Below are 19,025 nucleotides of genomic sequence, written 5' to 3' on the forward strand. Positions count from 1 at the left end.
TCACATGTTTCTGCCGTAAAGGAACTGGAGTAGCTCAAAATTTGCTTGATATATTTAACCCAATCCAAAACGATGTCACAAAATTGAAAACCATGACTGAGAAAATGGACTGTTTCTGGTCCTTTTTGGACATCCTTTTGTTATGGTTGGGGCTTAGCCAATGATTCAGATCCAAGATAAAACAGAATATCCTCGTTGATGGCTAAGCAGTTTTATTTTAAACTTTTACTTGAACCCCAGACGTTAAAGGTGTGTTTGATTCACAGAATGTAAGATTACCAGTGGAAATGTAAGATTACCAGAGAATAGAATTACTAAGAATGTTATTTTGTGTTTGATGTTAGCAGAAAAGATTACTGTGTTTGGTTAAAAGAATAAAATTATTGGAATGTATATTGACCAAATTGGCCTTATTATATTTGTTTTTAACAAGTTAAAAAATATTATATATTTTCTTTTAAAAAATTTAAATTCATAAAATTTATATATTTGTTTACAAAATTAAAAATATAAAAAAGTTTAATGACATGGTAAAATTTATTTTAAGCACTAAATTATATAAAATTTTATTTAGCACTAAATCTTATATAAATTTTTTGAAGGATAAATTTATAATTAACATTCGTAAAATTTTTATTATTTAATGACAAAAAATGATATTTTTTAAAAAAATAGAATAATCACCGATAATCCAACAATACATAAAAAAAATCATTTATATATACCTAAAAATCTAAATTTAATAATAAAATAATTATCAAAAATAAGATTTCAACTACCAAATTTTTATTATTTAATGACAAAAATGATAATTTTTAAAAAAATAAAGACATTTTAATTACCGATAATCCAACAATACATAAAAAAATAATATCATTTACGATAATATACCTAAAAATCTAAATTTAATAATAAAATATTATCAAAAATAAGATTTTCAAACTACCAAACATGAAAATATGAATCTCATTACGAGAATCTCATATTCCTCAACCCAAACAGCAGTAACGTTTTATTCCTTCGGGGAAAGTTGATTAATGCCAAATATTTATATAGTTAGATAAGATAATGTTCTGCAAAACCTAAATCTTTTTAGTGAACTGAAGTTGTTCGTCGGATTCTTGTTTGTGAATTTTTTTCTTTTACACACACGGAAGAATAAAGAGCAAATCTTTGTTTAAAGAGAGATTTAACATGTCCGAAAGTAAACCTGAATCGGTCACTGTTCTAAATCCTAGAGTAACCTGGGAAGGTTGCACCGTATTACTCGGTATCAACGACGGCGATCGCCTTGTTTTCGCTCGTCTCTCTGCCGGCTCGTAAGCTCCATTTTTCTCAAAACAGTTCGTTTTACTGATTATGAAATTTTAAATTTTGCGTTGTTTAATTTGTTAGTGTCACTGTTTCAGGACCTTGACAATTGGGAATAAGACATGCTCTTTGCAACCATTGATTGGTTGTCCTTTTGGGTCTTTGTTTCAAGTTGAAAGCGGAAAGAAAAAACCTTACCTTTCCCGCTTTGTTCCGCCTACTGAACATTTACTTTCTTTTTTTGCTTCCCTAAGAACGTGATTTTACGGCTTAATTATTTCAAAATCATTCTGGATAATACTCATCTAACGCTTTTATTTGCAGAGAATAATGTTCAAGACGAAGGAGGTAGTCAATTACAAGAAGAATCCCGAGATAACCGAGCTATAATTGATAATAATCAAGCCCAAACCCTCACCGGTGAAGATATAGATGCAATGCGGAGGTTAAAAACTGTGTTTTGTGATCATTTATATGCTTTTTGTGTGTACACGGGTTTTCACTAGTTGGTTCTTTCTCTTATGATGCAGACGGGGCAACGGGGAATGAAATTGTTGAGGCTCTCATTGCTAACAATGCAACTTTTGATAAGAAAACACAGTTCTCCCAGGTTAGTTTATTTCGTACTCAAAAAGTCCTACATTTATTAATGATTATCAATCTCTAATATAAGCTGGTTTGGTAGACTAGTAAAATATCAGGAGAAAAGGAATGAAACGGAAATATAAATGTTTTTGTGTTTCATCTGTAGGAAAAATATAGGCTTAAGAAGCAAAAGAAATATGCACCGAGAGTACTTCTTAGACGACCCTTTTCTAGAAGGTATCCATATGATTCTTTACTCAAGCTGCTTTTGTGGGATATGGTTTTTAAATGGTTTATATCTCTGTCCTTGCTGACTTGCATTTTGCTACTATACAGTATATGTGAGGCATACTTCAAGAAGTATCCAGCTCGAATTGGGTAATCATTAACTATGTTTTTGATACGCTACTTATGCAGACATATCAGTCATAATTAATTTTGTTTTTCTTATGATTCAGATTTTTGCGAGTGGATGCTTTATCTCTTTTGCTTTCAATGGCTAATGTCACTGCAAACTCAGATGTCCTTGTAGTGGATATGGTTGGTGGACTTGTTACTGGTGCCGTGTCTGAGCGTTTAGGAGGTATCGAACAAGTTTTATTTCTAAGAGGCATTCAATATGGCATGTGAAACAACAAGACCTATAATGAATAAGACCAGTGTGACATTGCAATAAAATATAGTGTTATTTAGGTGCCTTTTATGTTATACGGTATTTGAAATGCATTGTTAAAGCTTATCTTACCTGAAGATCCTTTGTGTGGTTACAGGTTCCGGTAGTGTGTGCAGTATTTATCTTGGAGGGACACCGTATCTTATAGAAATAATAAGGATGTTCAACTTCAGTGATGAAATTTGCAAGAGGCACACTTCCAACTTTTGAATTTGCTCCCAACTAGTCACTCCTTTTGTCATCTCGCTTTCACATGTGCATAGCGCAGATATGAATGCAGAATATTATGTTATTCAAAATATATTCTTCCATTCTTTTTCCAGAATTTTGCGGTGTTCCTTCAATGACCTGTGTGCAGTCCAAAATGAAACTGGTGAGCAAGTCAGCCAGCATGAAGATGACTGTACGATGGAGAGTCAATCTAATGTTAGTCATGCTCCCTTGTGATTAAGTTTGTTCTTTATCTGAATCCCCCTTAATGTATTGTGATACTTTATTTAGGAAAAAACATCCTTATCAGTCGGCAAGGAAGATGGTCACCTTTCATCCAAAAATGGTGATTCTAATCTTGTTCCTGAGAATAAATTTTCTTCCTCAAGCAAAACTTGCAAAGCCCCAAAAGCTGGAAAAAAAGCACCAAAAGAAGCCATTCAGTCATGGAAAGAGAATGGATTCTCTAGGTATCTACAATTACAGAAATAAACAGTTGCTTTCTTAACATTAGAATCATATAGCTATAGTTCTTAAACTCAATGTCTTCGTGTAGCCTAATTATTGCTGCAGCGGAGCAGGATGCGTGGAGCTTAGTCAAGGATTTGCTGCCACTTCGGACATACTCAGCTCCTTTCGCCATTTATCACCAGTATCTGCAGGTCATTGTCTTCGCTTTCACCCCTTATTACTGCTCCAAATCCTGAAAGGAATCAATATTAGACTTCTATTAGTTTTTATAAATCTGATGTTACAAACTTACAATATTTCTGTTGCAAAGAGTAATCGTGGAACCAGTCATTCCCTAGAAAATTAGCTCTATCAAACTCGGTCTAAATACAACCTCTTGCAACATGCATGCACAATCTGCAACATGAGAAAATGGCGATCGGGTTACAAATTTCAGAACCTTGGTTACGAGAATATCAGGTCTTCTTCCTCGTTAACATTTTTAAACTATCTGATGCTTTATTTGTCGGAATAACGTGATTATTATTATGCAGGTGCTTCCATCAAGAACCCATCCCTGCATGCAGATGAGTGGAACTCGCGGCTACATCCTAAGTGGTACTCGAATGTATACTAATACAAGTCAACCGTAGTTCTACATTTTAATAAAGGCAAAAAATTGTGTATTAGTAATTCAGTATCGTTGCTTATTTTCAAGCCTATAAAGCCAATTCTACTTTTTTTTTTCTCTTCATTTGTTATTTCTATTTTTTTCCTTTATTTCTAACAATACCAGTATGTTAGAAATGTAAACTGTTTAATCAAGGATGAATTCTATTTAGCTAATTTGCATTTCCATTAAGTTTTTGTTATTTGATTTAAATGAAGCAGCTCAGACATTATATTAAACTCATGTACACTATCAATGGTCTGAAAGAAGTATGCCAATCTACTTTGAGACAACTGCACGTGCGTGCATAATTTCTGCTGTCGGTGGTGACCACGTAATTCTGGAAAGTGGAAAGAACCCATTTATTTCTACAGCTATTTGAGGCCGGCTGGGACCCATGTAACGGGCTCACCCATTTCCAAAGCTGACGTTTAGGGCTGCTTAGAGATTCATCATTGGTCCAATAATATTGGACCCAGCATCTGACTTGTTATTATAGCTAGCGTGTTCTAAATAAGTTTTTAATTACAAGTAAACAAATCTTTGATCGTTATCCTTAACGATCACTTACTTTACCCATTAATTAGTCAACTTCTGATTCATCCTTCTTTTATAAAATAAAAAATAAAATAAGAACAAAAAAAGGAAAATTTATATTTTTCTAATACGAAACATATATAATGTTTTGGAACTATAATGTTTTCTTCAAATTTTATATTTATATGATAAAAAATATCACAATAAAAATTCTATGGAAATGATTTCTTCCATATAAAATTTATAAAAAATTATACATATCCGAATAAACTACTACTAAAATTCCTTAAACTCGATATTACTAATATATTACCTCTCTTGAAAGAAGCATCTTCCTAGTCTCCAAAGGGTATAATGGGTAAGTTCGTTTAAAACGTTAAACCAAACCGAACGTAATGATATGAAAAACAACACGAAGGAAAAAAACTATAATACTATCTTATCTCTCCGACTCTCCCTTCAATATTTTTTCCCCCTCAAGAGTCTTTTTCACTCTCTCACCGCTAACACCGACTTCGTAACGGTTAGCCGTCGTTTTGGTGGCGCCGATTTTACTGATAGCCGGCGATCTTCTCCAAAGTTACTAGTATTATTTCTTTGGGAAGTCCTCTTGTGTATCGCTTCTGTGCTCTGGTTTAACTATCATTTCAGAGTCTAATCGTGCTGCCTTCTTGTTTACATCGTCTTATTGAAAATACTGTTTAAAGGTAACAATCGCTCTGCCGTTCCCAACTTCTTTTTGGTTATCGATTCCGCGAGCAGCGCATTTAAGATTTCGTCTGACATTACATTGTCGAATGTTGATAACTGTATTTTCTTTATAAAAAATATTCTGGATTGCCTGAATGTGATTTTCATCAATTTTTTGATTTTATTTATTGAACAATTTCTTCGTTTCATTCGATTATTTCTTCGTTTTCACTGTTTCTCGATGCGATATGTTGCATAAATTTTGAACACTTATAATTCCGTATGCTATCCTATATTTTGGTATCTAGTTAGTGTTTAATACTATTGTTTGTTACGACTAAAATTAGGGTTTAATTAGCTGGATCAGTCTGGTTTTTGAACTTGAAACGTTACTTTACTCATACTCCTCTGTTTGGTTGCTCAGAAAAGATGATAAATAGACATCTAAGCAGGTTTTATGTTGTTTTCATTTCCGGTATTTGAAAATTCTTGCTCAACCAAGTTTAATAGTCTTTCCACAAGCTCTTAAGAGGATCTTGTTCGTTAAATCGTAAAAGTAGGACAAAATTTTAGACCCTTTAGCGTATTTCTTACCTGCTTAGATTTATGGGCCCAAGAAATTCTTACGTTTCAACTTGATTAGGCCTTGTTTGATTGGGATTTATATCATTCGGATAGCGGGAACTGAAGTAATTCCCCTTCTTTGGTAATTCATCAAGGAAATAAATAAAGAGAAAAAGGAGAAACCTAGGTAAAGAGATTTGGAGATGCTTCAAACTATATTACTAATTATCTTTACTTTTGAAAAAGGGAGAACTTGGGTAACAGTATCACTCTAGGTTTTCTTTTGAAGACAATTGGAGATGCTACAAATTATTGCTAATTTCATTTTCTTTTAACTTAAAAGTTACATTTCCCATTAGAAACCATCACTTCCCTAAAATTCCCTGTATGTTGAGGATTTGGATTTTTAATCTTCAAGGAATCTGGATATGTATAGGGGCTGAAAGATGGGGATAAATATATGTATGTATTTTGTCACGAGGTGATATTTTGCTTCAATTAGCAATCTATGACTGTTCCTTTTTTTTCTCTAGGATTTATAATGTTGTTTTTCTTGCTGACTTTAACTCCTGCGAGTAGTCTCTTTTCCAGGAAATTAACAAAATGATTGGATCCTTTCTTACCAGAGGACTCGTGTAGTTTCATCTCTTTCTCATTTTAGTATTATTTTATGCCCTTTCTTGAAAATAATTTTAGTTTTAATTTGGCAGGATGGTTTTTGGTTATGCATATCCAGCATATGAATGTTATAAAACTGTTGAAATGAATAAGCCTGACATTGAAGAACTGCGGTTTTGGTGCAAGTACTGGTAAGTGTTCATTTGGTGTTTTTTTTCTTATAAGACAGTGTTAGTTTAATTTATGTTATAACTTTTCCTTAATTTCCACCCTTTTCTTCTGGTTTCAGGATATTGGTGGCTGTTTTGACAGTTAGTGAGAGAATTGGTGATGCTTTGTTTCATGGTATGGAATCTTAAAACAATAAGGATACTTTCATGTCTGTTCTTCTATTTCTTACTGTGCTTTTTCCCCTTTTTTTTGAAGGGTTCCAATGTACAGTGAGGCTAAGTTGGCATTCTTTATATACTTGTGGTACCCTAAAACAAGGGTAGGTGCATTAGTTTTTAAAGAAACAAGTAAATTTACTTATCCATCTACATGTTGATGTTTTCTTTAATTACCCTTAAGCTTTCACTTTTCTCAGGGAACATCTTATGTATATGAATCCTTCTTTAGACCATATGTTGCAAAGCACGAAAATGAGATTGACCATAACTTGTTGGAACTAAGGACAAGAGCTGGAGACATGGCTGTTTTACTGGCAAAGAGCTGCAAGCTATGGCCAGACAAGAATTTTTGAGATCCTGCAATATGTGCTTCACAGTCAACCCCAAGACCTCACCATCCCCAGGTAATTATGAGATCATAACCAACAGTAGTTTGTGCTCTCATTACATCCTCTGTATGAGTTTTATGCAACAAATTTAGTTTGATGAAACAAAATGGGATGTTTTGTAAAAATGGTTCCCCGGAGTTAGAAAATGATCTGAATATAATGCATAAAAAATTCTGTACAGTTGTAACATTTGTATGCTAATTGAATGTCTTTAGTAATTCAAAAGTAATTAATTTTTCCAAATTTTTATTATGATTTTCTTTTTCTATACATGATTATCTTTTTGAAGTTCATTTATTTTTTTCCCATGTAACTCTAGAGTTCTCGAGCACAAGGTGCTAGGGTTCGCCAACCCTCGGGTGTGCCAAGCCGTCAATCATCTAGTAAAGCACAAGCAGCAGAGCCTGAGGCTGAAGAACACCTTCACCGACATCTATTGCATCTTCAAGTCAACACCAAAAGGAAGTAGCTGAAGAGGTGGGACCTTCAAAGGTGCCTTCACAAGTGGCTAAACCAACTACCCCTTCCGCATCGTCGAATAGCCAAAAAGCAGATACTGCATCGGAAAGTACCAGCAAGCCCGATGAAACTGAAGCAGAAGCAATGCAAATAGAACCGGTGCCACCTCCACGGAATGATGACACAATCCCTCCCCAAGAGAGACTCATGGAAGAAAGCATTCGACTCACACGTGGTAGATCGAGGAAAAACCGTTCTACAGCTCGTTAAACTAATGGTATCAGTTACTTTTCTTAGGTACTGAACTAGCACTTAAATTGGTAGGCGTATAATGAATCATTGTTGTTGACGTTGCTGTAAATTTCTTGTCTTCTAGTTTCTATTTCATTTGTTGCTTTATTTCCCCCCAAACAACTGCTTATCGTGGGTTATTGGGGCCAATTAATTCAACCCTAAAATTTGGTGTGACAGTGATGTTCTACTAGGATAGGTGCAATAAGTATTAGGTGCCAAAAGATTCGACTAAATTTTGGCAAAGTGAATTCTGGAATTGTACTAGGAACGGACAAAATATGAAAATTAAATCTATCCTTCTTTCTACAATCTCCAGATTCAACGAGTACCGTTATTTGATGCCTTTTTTGGTATCTTTTAAATTCTTTTAGTGCTTAGTTGTTGGGAGTAGGTGAAAGGGAGCTGAAAAGGGTTAGGATTAGGGATGGAAAATACCTTTGGCAAGAATACTTTGCAGGCGGCATCGGTCTCCTTTTAAACCACCCAGCTTTATCTTTATTTAGCTTTGGGTCAGACAATTAATTAAAAGAATTTACACCAAAGCTGATTCAGATGGACTTTAAGGCTACATTGTCGTTGATTAATTCCTAAAAAATTGAATTAGGTAGCACCAAAACTGTGATGTTTTGTTTTGGATATCTTTTTAATGTGTTGTTTTTGTAAATTTAAGACAAATTGCAGCTTGATTCTTTTTCAGATCGTTTTTCCTAATATTCTTTTACGACGAAGGAAATTGCTTTTTTCTTTTTGGGAAAATTCAAACTCCACAGAATGGGGGATGAGGGAGGATAATCCTCTAACCAAAACGTGTCCTCGGAACAAGTAGAACAAAATTTAGGAAACCAGTTGTTTGTTCAAATCCTTGTTCCTATTTGATTTTCTTCAAAGTTATATATCCAATGGTAGAATATCGTCTTTGAGCTGTTAAGCTTGTGATCACTCGTAAATAATCACCTTCAAGAATGAATCGCCTATGACCCATTTGGTGAGCCACCTCTAATCCTTTCCACCTGTTGTTAGTTCTGCCATAAATGGTCCAAGAGTTTCTCAAATCGATTACGGCCCATCCTAACAGGAACTCTTCGTGGTTCTGAATGACAGTGTCTGCTCCTCTCGTATGTGTTCCATCAAAGCTTGCATTAAATTTAACCTTTACTTTACCCAATGGATGAAATCTCTGTGCTATTTGGTCATCACATGGAGCAAATTAATAGAACGTCACTGAGCTTTGCATCAAATAAACCTTACTATGTGATGTTACGTTGAAAGTTAATGCATGAATAAGAAGAAATATTATGTTCCTTAAGCTGTGAAGCAGCCCTTCTTAGCCCGTAGCACAATCATGAAAGGAAATGGGTCGAATAGGTTCCTACTAAGCCAGCTTCCGCCATTGGGTAACGTGAGGACTAAGAAAACCAGACAATTATTTTTTCATACGAGTTAACAAAGACCCAACACCAATAATAACAAGCCGATGCTCAAGTAGTGTTGGTATTATTTCAGAGGTTTTGATCCTCCAGTATTCAAGTTTGACATTTTATATTAAGTTAAATATGTATGTTTATCTCTATAATTCATTATGATTTAAATTTTATCATATGTATTTTTTCCGAATATATTTTAATATTAACTTGATTATTTTATAATTGATTAATTATAGTTCTAATATATTTAGATATAAGATTTCCTTAATTAATCTTCATAAGTTAAATAGGTTCTATTTGTGACTAGTCAACTGGAGATGTTAGTGTAGTTAACAAAATTTCAAGATTGGCAACATTCGAAGACACTAGCTAGCAACCAAAAAGAAGACACATGCTTATGTATAAACAATAGAAATCAATTTCAGGAATCGTGAGTACGAAAAGCCGTGACTTCCATATGGCAAATTGACTTGAATGATATTTCTTAAAGTTTTCCTCTTGAAGTAGTCGTGAGAGAAAAGAGTAAAGGCAACAAGAGAGGTATAAAAGATCTCGGGCCCAAGAGATGTTGCTCCTACGGCCAGAAGATACAAAGACAGCAGCGCATGGGCCATACTTATTTACCTACCAAATGCCAATCACAGTTAAACGAGATCAACAGTCCATTCAAGTACACCAGTTATCGGTTGTGGAATTAAGGCATTGCACCACACACTGGTGCAGGTCTCCATCAAATTAACATCAACGGCTGCGATGAAGTGAATCTAAGGGGCATGTTTCTTAAGCCACACATAAAGGACCTCTGTCTCTGTCCTGCAAGAAGTTACCCATTAAACAAATACTGCCACTCTGACTTACAAGTCACAAAAATTTTGAGAGCCATTCAGCTCCAGATTTTCTTTTTCCCGGGAAAATCTCTTGTTTTTCTTAGTACATTATCCCTGCATTCCTCTTTAACGATTCCTTTGTTCAATGCGCTTGTTTTATATAGATCTTAGGTTCCAGATTTGTGTGTTTTTGGTGGGATTTGAAGGTGACAAAAAGAATGGGGAAGACTCAAAGTCGGGAGGATGTCTGGGGTGGTTTATGGTGATAGTAATACTGGCTCTCGTTGTGGGAGCTGTTGTTTATGGAATCAAGAAGAAATGGATCACGCTAATGATAATAAGCCAGAGCCCGTCCCAGGTCCTCCAGGCGCTATTGACAAGAAGTATGGTGATGCTCTCAAAATCGCAATGCAATTCTTCGACGTTCAAAAATGTATTTTTTTCTTGTACCCTTTTCGCTCTATATATTACTCTGATTTCGTACTCTCTTAGATCGAAATTTACTTCTTTTGGGGTACCCTTTAGCATATAGACCTTGATCTAAAATAGGCTAATGTTTAGTTACTTAGACGTAGTTAATTCGAAACCTGCTTGTTGTTGCAGCTGGTAAGTTAGTGGATAATAAGATATCATGGAGAGGAGATTCGGCGCTTAAGGATGGAAGTGAAGCGAAGTTAGATCTTTCCAAGGGATGTACGATGCTGGGGATCACATGAAATTTGGGTTCCATTGGCATTTACTGCTACTGTATTTCATGGGCTATCCTCGAGTATGGAGATGGCGACAGTGAATCAACTGGAACCTGCTCACGACTCTCTCAAGTGGATAACTGATTTCCTTATAAATGCTCATCCTGAAGACAACGTGCTCTATATTCAGGTTATTATTCGGGATCTAATTGCACAATCTTTTGAAAGAAAGCCTATGAAATTGAAATACTTACATGTAAAGTTTTTTTCCCTTCCAACGTTGTGGTAGTGGATGGCGACAGTGAATCAACTGGAACCTGCTCACGACTCTCTCAAGTGGATAACTGATTTCCTTATAAATGCTCATCCTGAAGACAACGTGCTCTATATTCAGGTTATTATTTGGGATCTAATTGCACAATCTTTTGAAAGAAAGCCTATGAAATTGAAATATACTTACATGTAAAGTTTTTTTCCCTTCCAACGTTATGGTAGGTGGGTGACCCTGAGGCAGATCATAAATGTTGGGAAAGGCCTGAAAAAATGAAAGAGAAGAGGCCTCTCACTCAGATGAACATATCTGTTCCAGGGACAGAGGTTGCAGCCGAGACTGCGGCAGCAATGGCTTCGGCATCTCTGGTGTTTAAGACATCTGACTCAGCATACTCGAGCACGCTTCTTAAACATGCCAAGCAACTGTTTACTTTTGCAGACAAATATAAAGGCTCTTACAGTGAGAACATCCCAGAAGTTGCTACATACTACAATTCAACGGGATATGGAGACGAGCTCTTATGGGCAGCAAGCTGGCTCTATCATGCCACAGGCGATCGATCATACCTTGAATATGCGAATGGGGAAAACGGGAAAGAGTATGCTTCATGGGGAAGTCCAACGTGGTTTAGCTGGGATATAAAAAATGCAGGGACCCAGGTAAGGTTCTGTTTTAGAGGAATTTGAAGTGAGATGCCAACCACACTTGTTTTCTTGTTATAGACATAGACATGTTCCTAGCATTGTGATAATGAGAAATCCCAAGTTCTCGAATGTTAGCACATTTAGTGAGTTTTTGAGAAAATACTTCGCATTAACTTGTTTGGTGCTACATCTATGCAGGTCTTGCTTTCCAGGTTAAGCTTGTTTGGTGCCAAAGGTGTTTCTGGGAATTCTGGCCTTGGGAACTATAGGAAGTCTGCCGAGGGTGTTATGTGTAGTATTCTGCCAAAATCGCCCTATGCCACATCCAGCAGAACAGATGGTAATTCTTCTTTCAAGCTAAGTGAATTGAATTCATATTTTGATATGCAGAACTTGAATTCAACAGAGAGAAATGGTTCGAAGAAGGTTCCTTATCAAATAAAACGCTTTTAGACTCGATTAAAAAATTGATGGACTTGAGATTAGATATTGTCTATATCTAGATTACTAAATCCATCCCTAATCCTTTATTTGCTTGCTCCACTTATTATTTTTAGGGGCGGATTCCATATGCCTTCAGATCACTTAGGGTACATATAAACCAAATATGTTTTGATCCTTGGGATTTCTTTTGTTTACAGTATAAACTTCTGGTTCAGGTGGTCTTATATGGGTCAGTGATGGAATGCTCTGCAGCACCCTGTTGCTTCTGCATTTTTAGCTGCTCTTTACAGCGACTACATGCTTACGTCAGACTCCGAAGATAACCTGTGGTGACCATTCGTTCAAACCATCAGATCTTAAGAAGTTTGCCAAATCACAGGTACGCTGTTTACATTGTAAGAGAAATATGATTCGAAAAAGATGCAGCTGAAGAATCGAAATACATCTCTAAAAGTATAGATCTGCATTACCACTCAGTAACAGTCCTATAATAATCTTGCTTCCAGGCTGATTATGTCTTGGGCAAGAACCCTTTGAAAATGAGCTATTGTGGGGTATGGTGATAAATACCCACAATACGTGCATCATAGAGGAGCTTCAATTCCAACCGATGCAACTACTGGTTGCACGGATGGCTTCAAGTGGCTAGATTCAACTGATCCCAATCCTAATGTAGCCGTTGGAGGCCTCGTGGGTGGGCCTTTCCTTAATGAAACATTCATTGATTCCCGGAACAACTCGATGCAAGCAGAGCCAACCACATATAACAGTGCTCTCATTGTTGGTCTCCTCTCAAGTTTGGTCACTACCTCTTCTGCAGTAAAGTCCTTCACCTAAAAGTAAAAGCATAGTCTGTAATCGATTACACAGTTGTACTTATATGCAGCTGTATTGATAACCATGTTTTCAAGTAGTTTGTTCGACACGGATGAACCCTGATGCGGCTCGCCTGCACCGAGTTTTGGTCGTATCTTGGTGGGATGTCCTCACATGTATCTATTTTTTTGGTGTGGTGGTGGTTATGTGAGTTCATTTCCCTCGATTTTGAATTATTTTCTTGGTTTGCTGGATTCAATAATTTGGTCCGAATGCAACATTCTCAGGGAATCGAACAAAGTCGCTAATTAATCCAACATTTTTTATAACCCATTTGATCGTCTTAAACGACCAGCTCACACATGCATCAACAACCATGATACAATAACTCTAGGGATATCTAGTTTCTTTTTAAAAGTAAATCATATTTATTATTTCATCTTGAAATATAATAATTAATAAAAAGTCAAAATTATTGGTATTCCAAAGTTAATAAGAATACAACAACAATAATAAAACCCTATTCTCATATGTAATGGGGTAAAGAGGAGGTAGTGTAGTAGGTTGCCCCCAACGCTAGGTTGAGAGCAGTTTCCGTGGAAGACCTCCGGCAGTCAAAGAAATTAAATATAAAGATAAAGATAAAATACAATGCATGTATAAAAAAATTAATACATAGTTAACAGTCTTCATATGCAGTCTTCATATGCGCGTCTGTAATGGGAAGTAATCCCTTCGTAATAATCTCTGCATATAGACAAAAATGTAAGTCCCGGCTAAATTTAAAAAGAGGAAATATGAAGGGAAGAAATACACAGTAGTCAGCGATAGTAAGCTACTAGAAGGAATAAAGTTAAATGAGTTACCACCTAAACTAAGGCAACATTACTCCGCTACTCTAGTTCTGGGCCTTCATAGATTCCAATGACAGAAACGTATAGAAATAGAAGTCATGGAAATTACTACAGAGGCATTAAAAAGAAAACAGAGATGCTACCCCATGGTTGTGACCCACACTACTCGGCTACTCTGGTCTTTAAGTCTGTATACTTTCCTGTCAGAGGTCATGTCCTCGGTAAGTGTTAAATCCTTCAAATCAGATCTCAAGCAGTCTACTCACTTCTTCCTTGGTCGTCTTCTTCTGGAACCTTCGACTGTACCCTCCTGACCGCATCCGACACATATGATTTATGTTTTATCCAAAGCTGGAAGTTGTATTTTTGCGTTGCAAAATAGGTGAGACAGTGCCATAACAGAGGGGAAATGCGATTTTGGGATCAAAATGACACAACCCATGTAGTGGAATGGCCTACCCAATGAACAAAGCCATTCAACCGCCACAACCGCAGTATCCTAAAAGGCTCATCTACCGACAGCCATCAAAAGCAACTGGTCTCCCAAATATCTTGAATGAAAGGGCTACTCAGTCTCCACCATAACTTTCTCACCCTTCTGCGAACAGGGCAGTTTGTCTCTGGTCCTAGCAGTACGGTGAAGAACAGATGTCTTTCTACTTGAATATTAAGATTATGGAGATGTACAGTTTGTTTTTTTTCCTCAAGTTATTCATTTATATAGCTTGAAATTAATTTCATATTTTCATATCATAGTTGTCTAAATCGAATTAACCAACTAAATTAATAGGATAAAACTAATATATATATATATATATATATATATATATAATTTATGTTGAATCATTAAGATTAAAAATAAGGTGAAAAGTAATTGATTCAACAACTTTTAGAATATTTTTATCTTATGAAAAAAATATACTGTTTATTTTGAATCATTAAAATTTGAAATAGTTATATGAATAGTTGTCAAAAGACTTTAATTTAGTCCCTCTAAAAATTATAATGTGATAAACTCATACAACTGTCTAAACAGTCGTAGCCAAAATATAGGAGTGAAGAATAATATATAGGTCTGTAAACGAATCGAACGCACACAGACGGAGGTATGTTCATGTTCGTTCATTTAATAAATAAACGAACATAAACGGACAAATTTTTTTTTGTTCATGTTCGTTTATTTAATAAATAAACGAACATTAACGAACACGAACATAAACGTTGGAGACCCTATATTTCATTGTTCTTTCATGAAAAATAGTTGACAATTCAAATCAACCAAATTTACAGTGATAAACAGCGTAAGAGCTGATTAGTAGTGATGAAATGTTTGAATATATCAAATATTTCGATCGATCTTTTAAAGATATTAAATGATTCACACGACTTTAATTTAACGCTATAACATTTATTTTAGTGGTCCATGATTACATATGAACAATCATTTTCCTATGTTATTCTAATAAATTCGTCGGCTAAAAGTTTTGTGACATCAATGTCAGACTTTAGTGAGGTTTGTTCATAATGGTCCTTTCCGTTGGCAGAGTAAAAAATTTAACAGCATGAAGATTTCGAACGATACAAATTGGACTACAAGGCAATAAGATAGATCCGAAATCCTTTCGATGCTACATATCGTAACTGATATTATTGTTAAACCACCATTCAAATTTTAACGTACCTAAAGTCTACTCCACAACTAAAGGTCACACAAGAACTATGAAAACAAAAGTTCATTGTCAAATTGTTTTTCTACTTATTAATGGGTTCTTCCTAGAAAACTCATTACTTCCGCTATTACACTGTTTTTCAAAAATTGCATAGAAACCTTTGTTTTGTTTTCTGGCAAATTCTATATTTTCTCTTAACTGATGCTCATATACTTCTGATTGTTACCTTTATCTACTCATCTATTTCTAGAAACAAGTATGATGTTTTCTTGAGTTTTAGATGTGAATATACCGCAATAACTTTACATATCAACTATTAAGCCAATAAAACATAGAAAGAGATGAAAACATACCTGTAAAAATTTAGATTGCACTATAATATAACTTGTTTTGAAGCTTTCAGCGATCGTCTCCACTCTCCAGTGAACACTAGGGTTTGGGAAAAAAGGGGGGAAATGAATATAGGTGCGAGGTGCCTCACGGGTTAACATATTGGATTTAATCTCCAAATAAAATTGGGTTAATTATGGAGTTGGTCATCAGAATCAGATTAATTAATATTTTTAAGATACTTACAAATTGGTCACCAACATTGATTTAAGAAGATTGGGTTAAACATAGATGAATGAACATAAACGAACATAACGAAACGAACATAACCGAACGTTCACGAACGTAAATGAACGAATGACTTATGTTCATGTTCGTTCATTTAATTAAACGAACACAAAATCTTGTTCATGTTCGTTCATTTAATAAATAAACGCACATAAACGAACTTCCCGCCGCACGGTTCATGAACGGTTCGTTGAACGTTCAGTTCATTTACATGCCTAATAATATAGGGTGAGTGTGGATATGTTGATGTAGGATCTAAAGTAGATTATCTTTTTGGTTTGTTGATCTGTATTAGTTGAGAGATGGAATCACATAAAAATATAATTTAGTGTGCATGTTGATTCCATCGCTGCACACGTTTTTCATTGAGAACCCAGAAAAATGATACAGAACAGGAGGCAATTCCAGGATGAATTAGTTTGTGGGAATATTGTGTTAATGAGATCCATCCATTGATAGTACAAGTTAGTAATAATTTATGAGAGAAACTGAATTGGTGGATAATTCCAGTATCATTTTTCATCTGCAGCTTCCTCCCTGTTTCCTTTTGTATCCCTATCGGCCCCTTTTGTTTGAAAGCAATGTGTAACAACCCATCAATTCAAGAAAGCAGCACAAATAATAAAAATACACAATTAGCCATCACCGACTTGGATAGGAAGCTAATAAAACTCACTCACATTGTTTGTCCTGGTCAGACTATTCTAATTAAATCAAACCAACAAAAAAGGAAATTCACAGTTCAATTAAAAGGGGGGGTAAACTGTGGGTCCTGATTTGGTGCTTGCATCTACAAGGTTGTTGCTGTTTTGTAAGAATCTACGGTCATAAAATTATCGATCATGTGTGAATGATTGTGATGAAAGGAGGGTGTCAACGAGCGATATCTGATTTTGCTGTGAAGCCTAATTGTTGCTCCATTTCCCAGCTGAGCTTGGAGGCCACCCCTGAATGCTTAGGTTCATACTCCTGGGTAAAGTAGAAACGAAAGCAGATTAATGGACGGTTCAGATCATTTTGAATCAACAGGTGTGGTGAAGGTGGAGAGATGGTATTGGGTTAGGAAAAGTGTACCTCGAGCTTGCACATGAGTTCTTGGGCAGTTTGGGCAGAGACAATTATGTAACGAGCAGCTGGTGTTATGAATCCTTCATCCACGGCATTGTCTATGAATGATAAAAGTGAGTTGTAGTACCCATCAACATTCAACAATCCCACCTGTAATTTTCCCAGATATTAAAAACTCTCCTTTATTTTTTTTATACAAATTGAGTTTTTAAATGAACACGTTTTTTGCATGTAAAATCTCTAATAATTGTGCATAGTTTCAATCAAATCAAACATGAGGAGAATTACAGGTTTGTCATGGATTCCTAGTTGAGCCCAAGTGATCACTTCCAGTAGTTCTTCCAAGGTTCCATAGCCACCTGTGAGTAGTAGAAATTTTATCAGATCAATTATTAATAAATTATATACATTAGTTGACAGTTATTTCCTACAGTTACCTAGGAAGCTGTAAATTAGAATATTCACTACCTAGATAAAACAGGCAGTGCGGTAAAGAAAGAAAGAAACCTGGCAACGCAATAAAGGCGTCAGCTTGGCGAGCCATTTCAGCTTTACGCTGGTGCATTCCTGACACGGCTCTTACTTCTCCCACTGTCTCTGTGATCTGAAATGTTTTGACCGTGTATTTTAAAACTCAGAACCAAAGAATTCTTCTTTATTATTATCATCATCATGTTATAATCTAATGGGCCCCAAGTTCAGTGAGATTGAATATGGAGTTGTTTGAATCTTAAACTGTCCTCGTATGGGAGTTTGATACAAACTTTTTGGAGAAGAACCCATCAAGTGTTCGCATGAATCTGAAATTATGTTTATTCCAGCTAGTGTTGAGATTTACCTCTCTTGGCATTAGAGTCTTGGGAATTACCCTGCAACAAAAGGGAAGCAAAGTTAGACAAAGTTACTTAGATAAGAGAGGACCAGATACAATGAAGAGAGAGAAGGGTTGAGTTACCCCAATACGTGGCGACCATCAAAGACAGCTTGAGAGACCAGCCCCATCAACCCAATGCTTCCTCCACCATAAACCAAGTCAATGTTCCTTTCAACCTGCAGGGTTTTTTATTTTAATATTAAAACTTTACGTGTTTAATTCAAACATAATTCCTTCCCATTACTCCATTTCAATTACACTACTTTATTCGTTTTCAGCCTTTCACGTTTTAGACATCAATTTCCTTCATATTCAAGTTTGAATCAAACCAAAAACAGAGCAAACAGATGATGACTTTGAGCTTTCAGCAACAACAGCTTTTGAAACCAATGTAAAAGGTAGGACCATAGGAAGAGTAAAAAGAATTGGGATAATTGCATGAATGCCAATCAAATTCAGACATACTCAAATACTGATCAGTTCTTGTAAGAGAGAATGATAACTAAAAGACAAAGGAGAAGAAGAAAAAAAGTAAAGTCTTTTGTGTCCTTGTTAATGAAAATGATAAAAGAATTTTAGTTATTGTACCAGTTGTTGGCCGAGGTGAATAGCAGCAAGCTGGTAGCTAGGATTCTTGCCAGGACTGCTACCACAAAAGACACACACACGTCTGAATCTTGATTTCATGGATTGGGTTGACGTTGTTGTTGTTGCTGGTATTGAAGGTGATGATGGAGGTGGAGCTGTTGATTTTCCATGACAGGAAAAGCCTTGTATGGTTTTGCTTCAAACAGCTATTTTCTTTTGGTGTGGGAGAAAGGAGCCAAAGGAATGGTATTTGGGTGTGCGTGAGAGCAGTCAGTAATCCTGAAAAACCAAGGGGAGGGGAATGGAAATGGGTGTCATTGGACCCTTTCTTTTATATCAAATCAAAATTCAAAATGCCCCACCATCCAACACAACACGTCTCACCAACTTCTCATC

At 35.7% G+C, this 19,025-nt stretch overlaps 1 protein-coding gene and 3 pseudogenes across 1 annotated transcript; 3 read left to right on the top strand and 1 right to left on the bottom strand.

Moving 5' to 3' along the window:
- The first annotated feature begins 1,046 nt into the window (after positions 1–1,046).
- Positions 1,047–4,006, top strand: LOC120190002 (tRNA (adenine(58)-N(1))-methyltransferase non-catalytic subunit trm6-like). Its single transcript, XM_039193134.1, has 13 exons — positions 1,047–1,319; positions 1,410–1,536; positions 1,644–1,773; positions 1,842–1,921; positions 2,063–2,133; positions 2,233–2,274; positions 2,355–2,479; positions 2,667–2,760; positions 2,893–2,995; positions 3,071–3,249; positions 3,336–3,441; positions 3,623–3,709; positions 3,784–4,006. Exons 1-13 carry the CDS (start codon positions 1,195–1,197, stop codon positions 3,880–3,882), a joined length of 1,368 nt encoding a protein of 455 aa, XP_039049065.1. The 5' UTR covers positions 1,047–1,194; the 3' UTR covers positions 3,883–4,006.
- Positions 4,007–4,865: 859 nt separating this feature from the next.
- On the top strand, positions 4,866–7,925 carry LOC120189995 (annotated as a pseudogene).
- Positions 7,926–10,101: 2,176 nt separating this feature from the next.
- Positions 10,102–13,137, top strand: LOC120190001 (annotated as a pseudogene).
- Positions 13,138–16,712: 3,575 nt separating this feature from the next.
- Positions 16,713–18,935, bottom strand: LOC120189996 (annotated as a pseudogene).
- Between the last annotated feature and the right edge of the window lie 90 nt (positions 18,936–19,025).

Source organism: Hibiscus syriacus, unplaced genomic scaffold (genome assembly GCF_006381635.1).
Source record: "Hibiscus syriacus cultivar Baekdansim isolate YM2019G1 unplaced genomic scaffold, ASM638163v2 tig00116962_pilon, whole genome shotgun sequence".
In the NCBI taxonomy this organism is placed as follows: Eukaryota; Viridiplantae; Streptophyta; class Magnoliopsida; order Malvales; family Malvaceae; genus Hibiscus; species Hibiscus syriacus.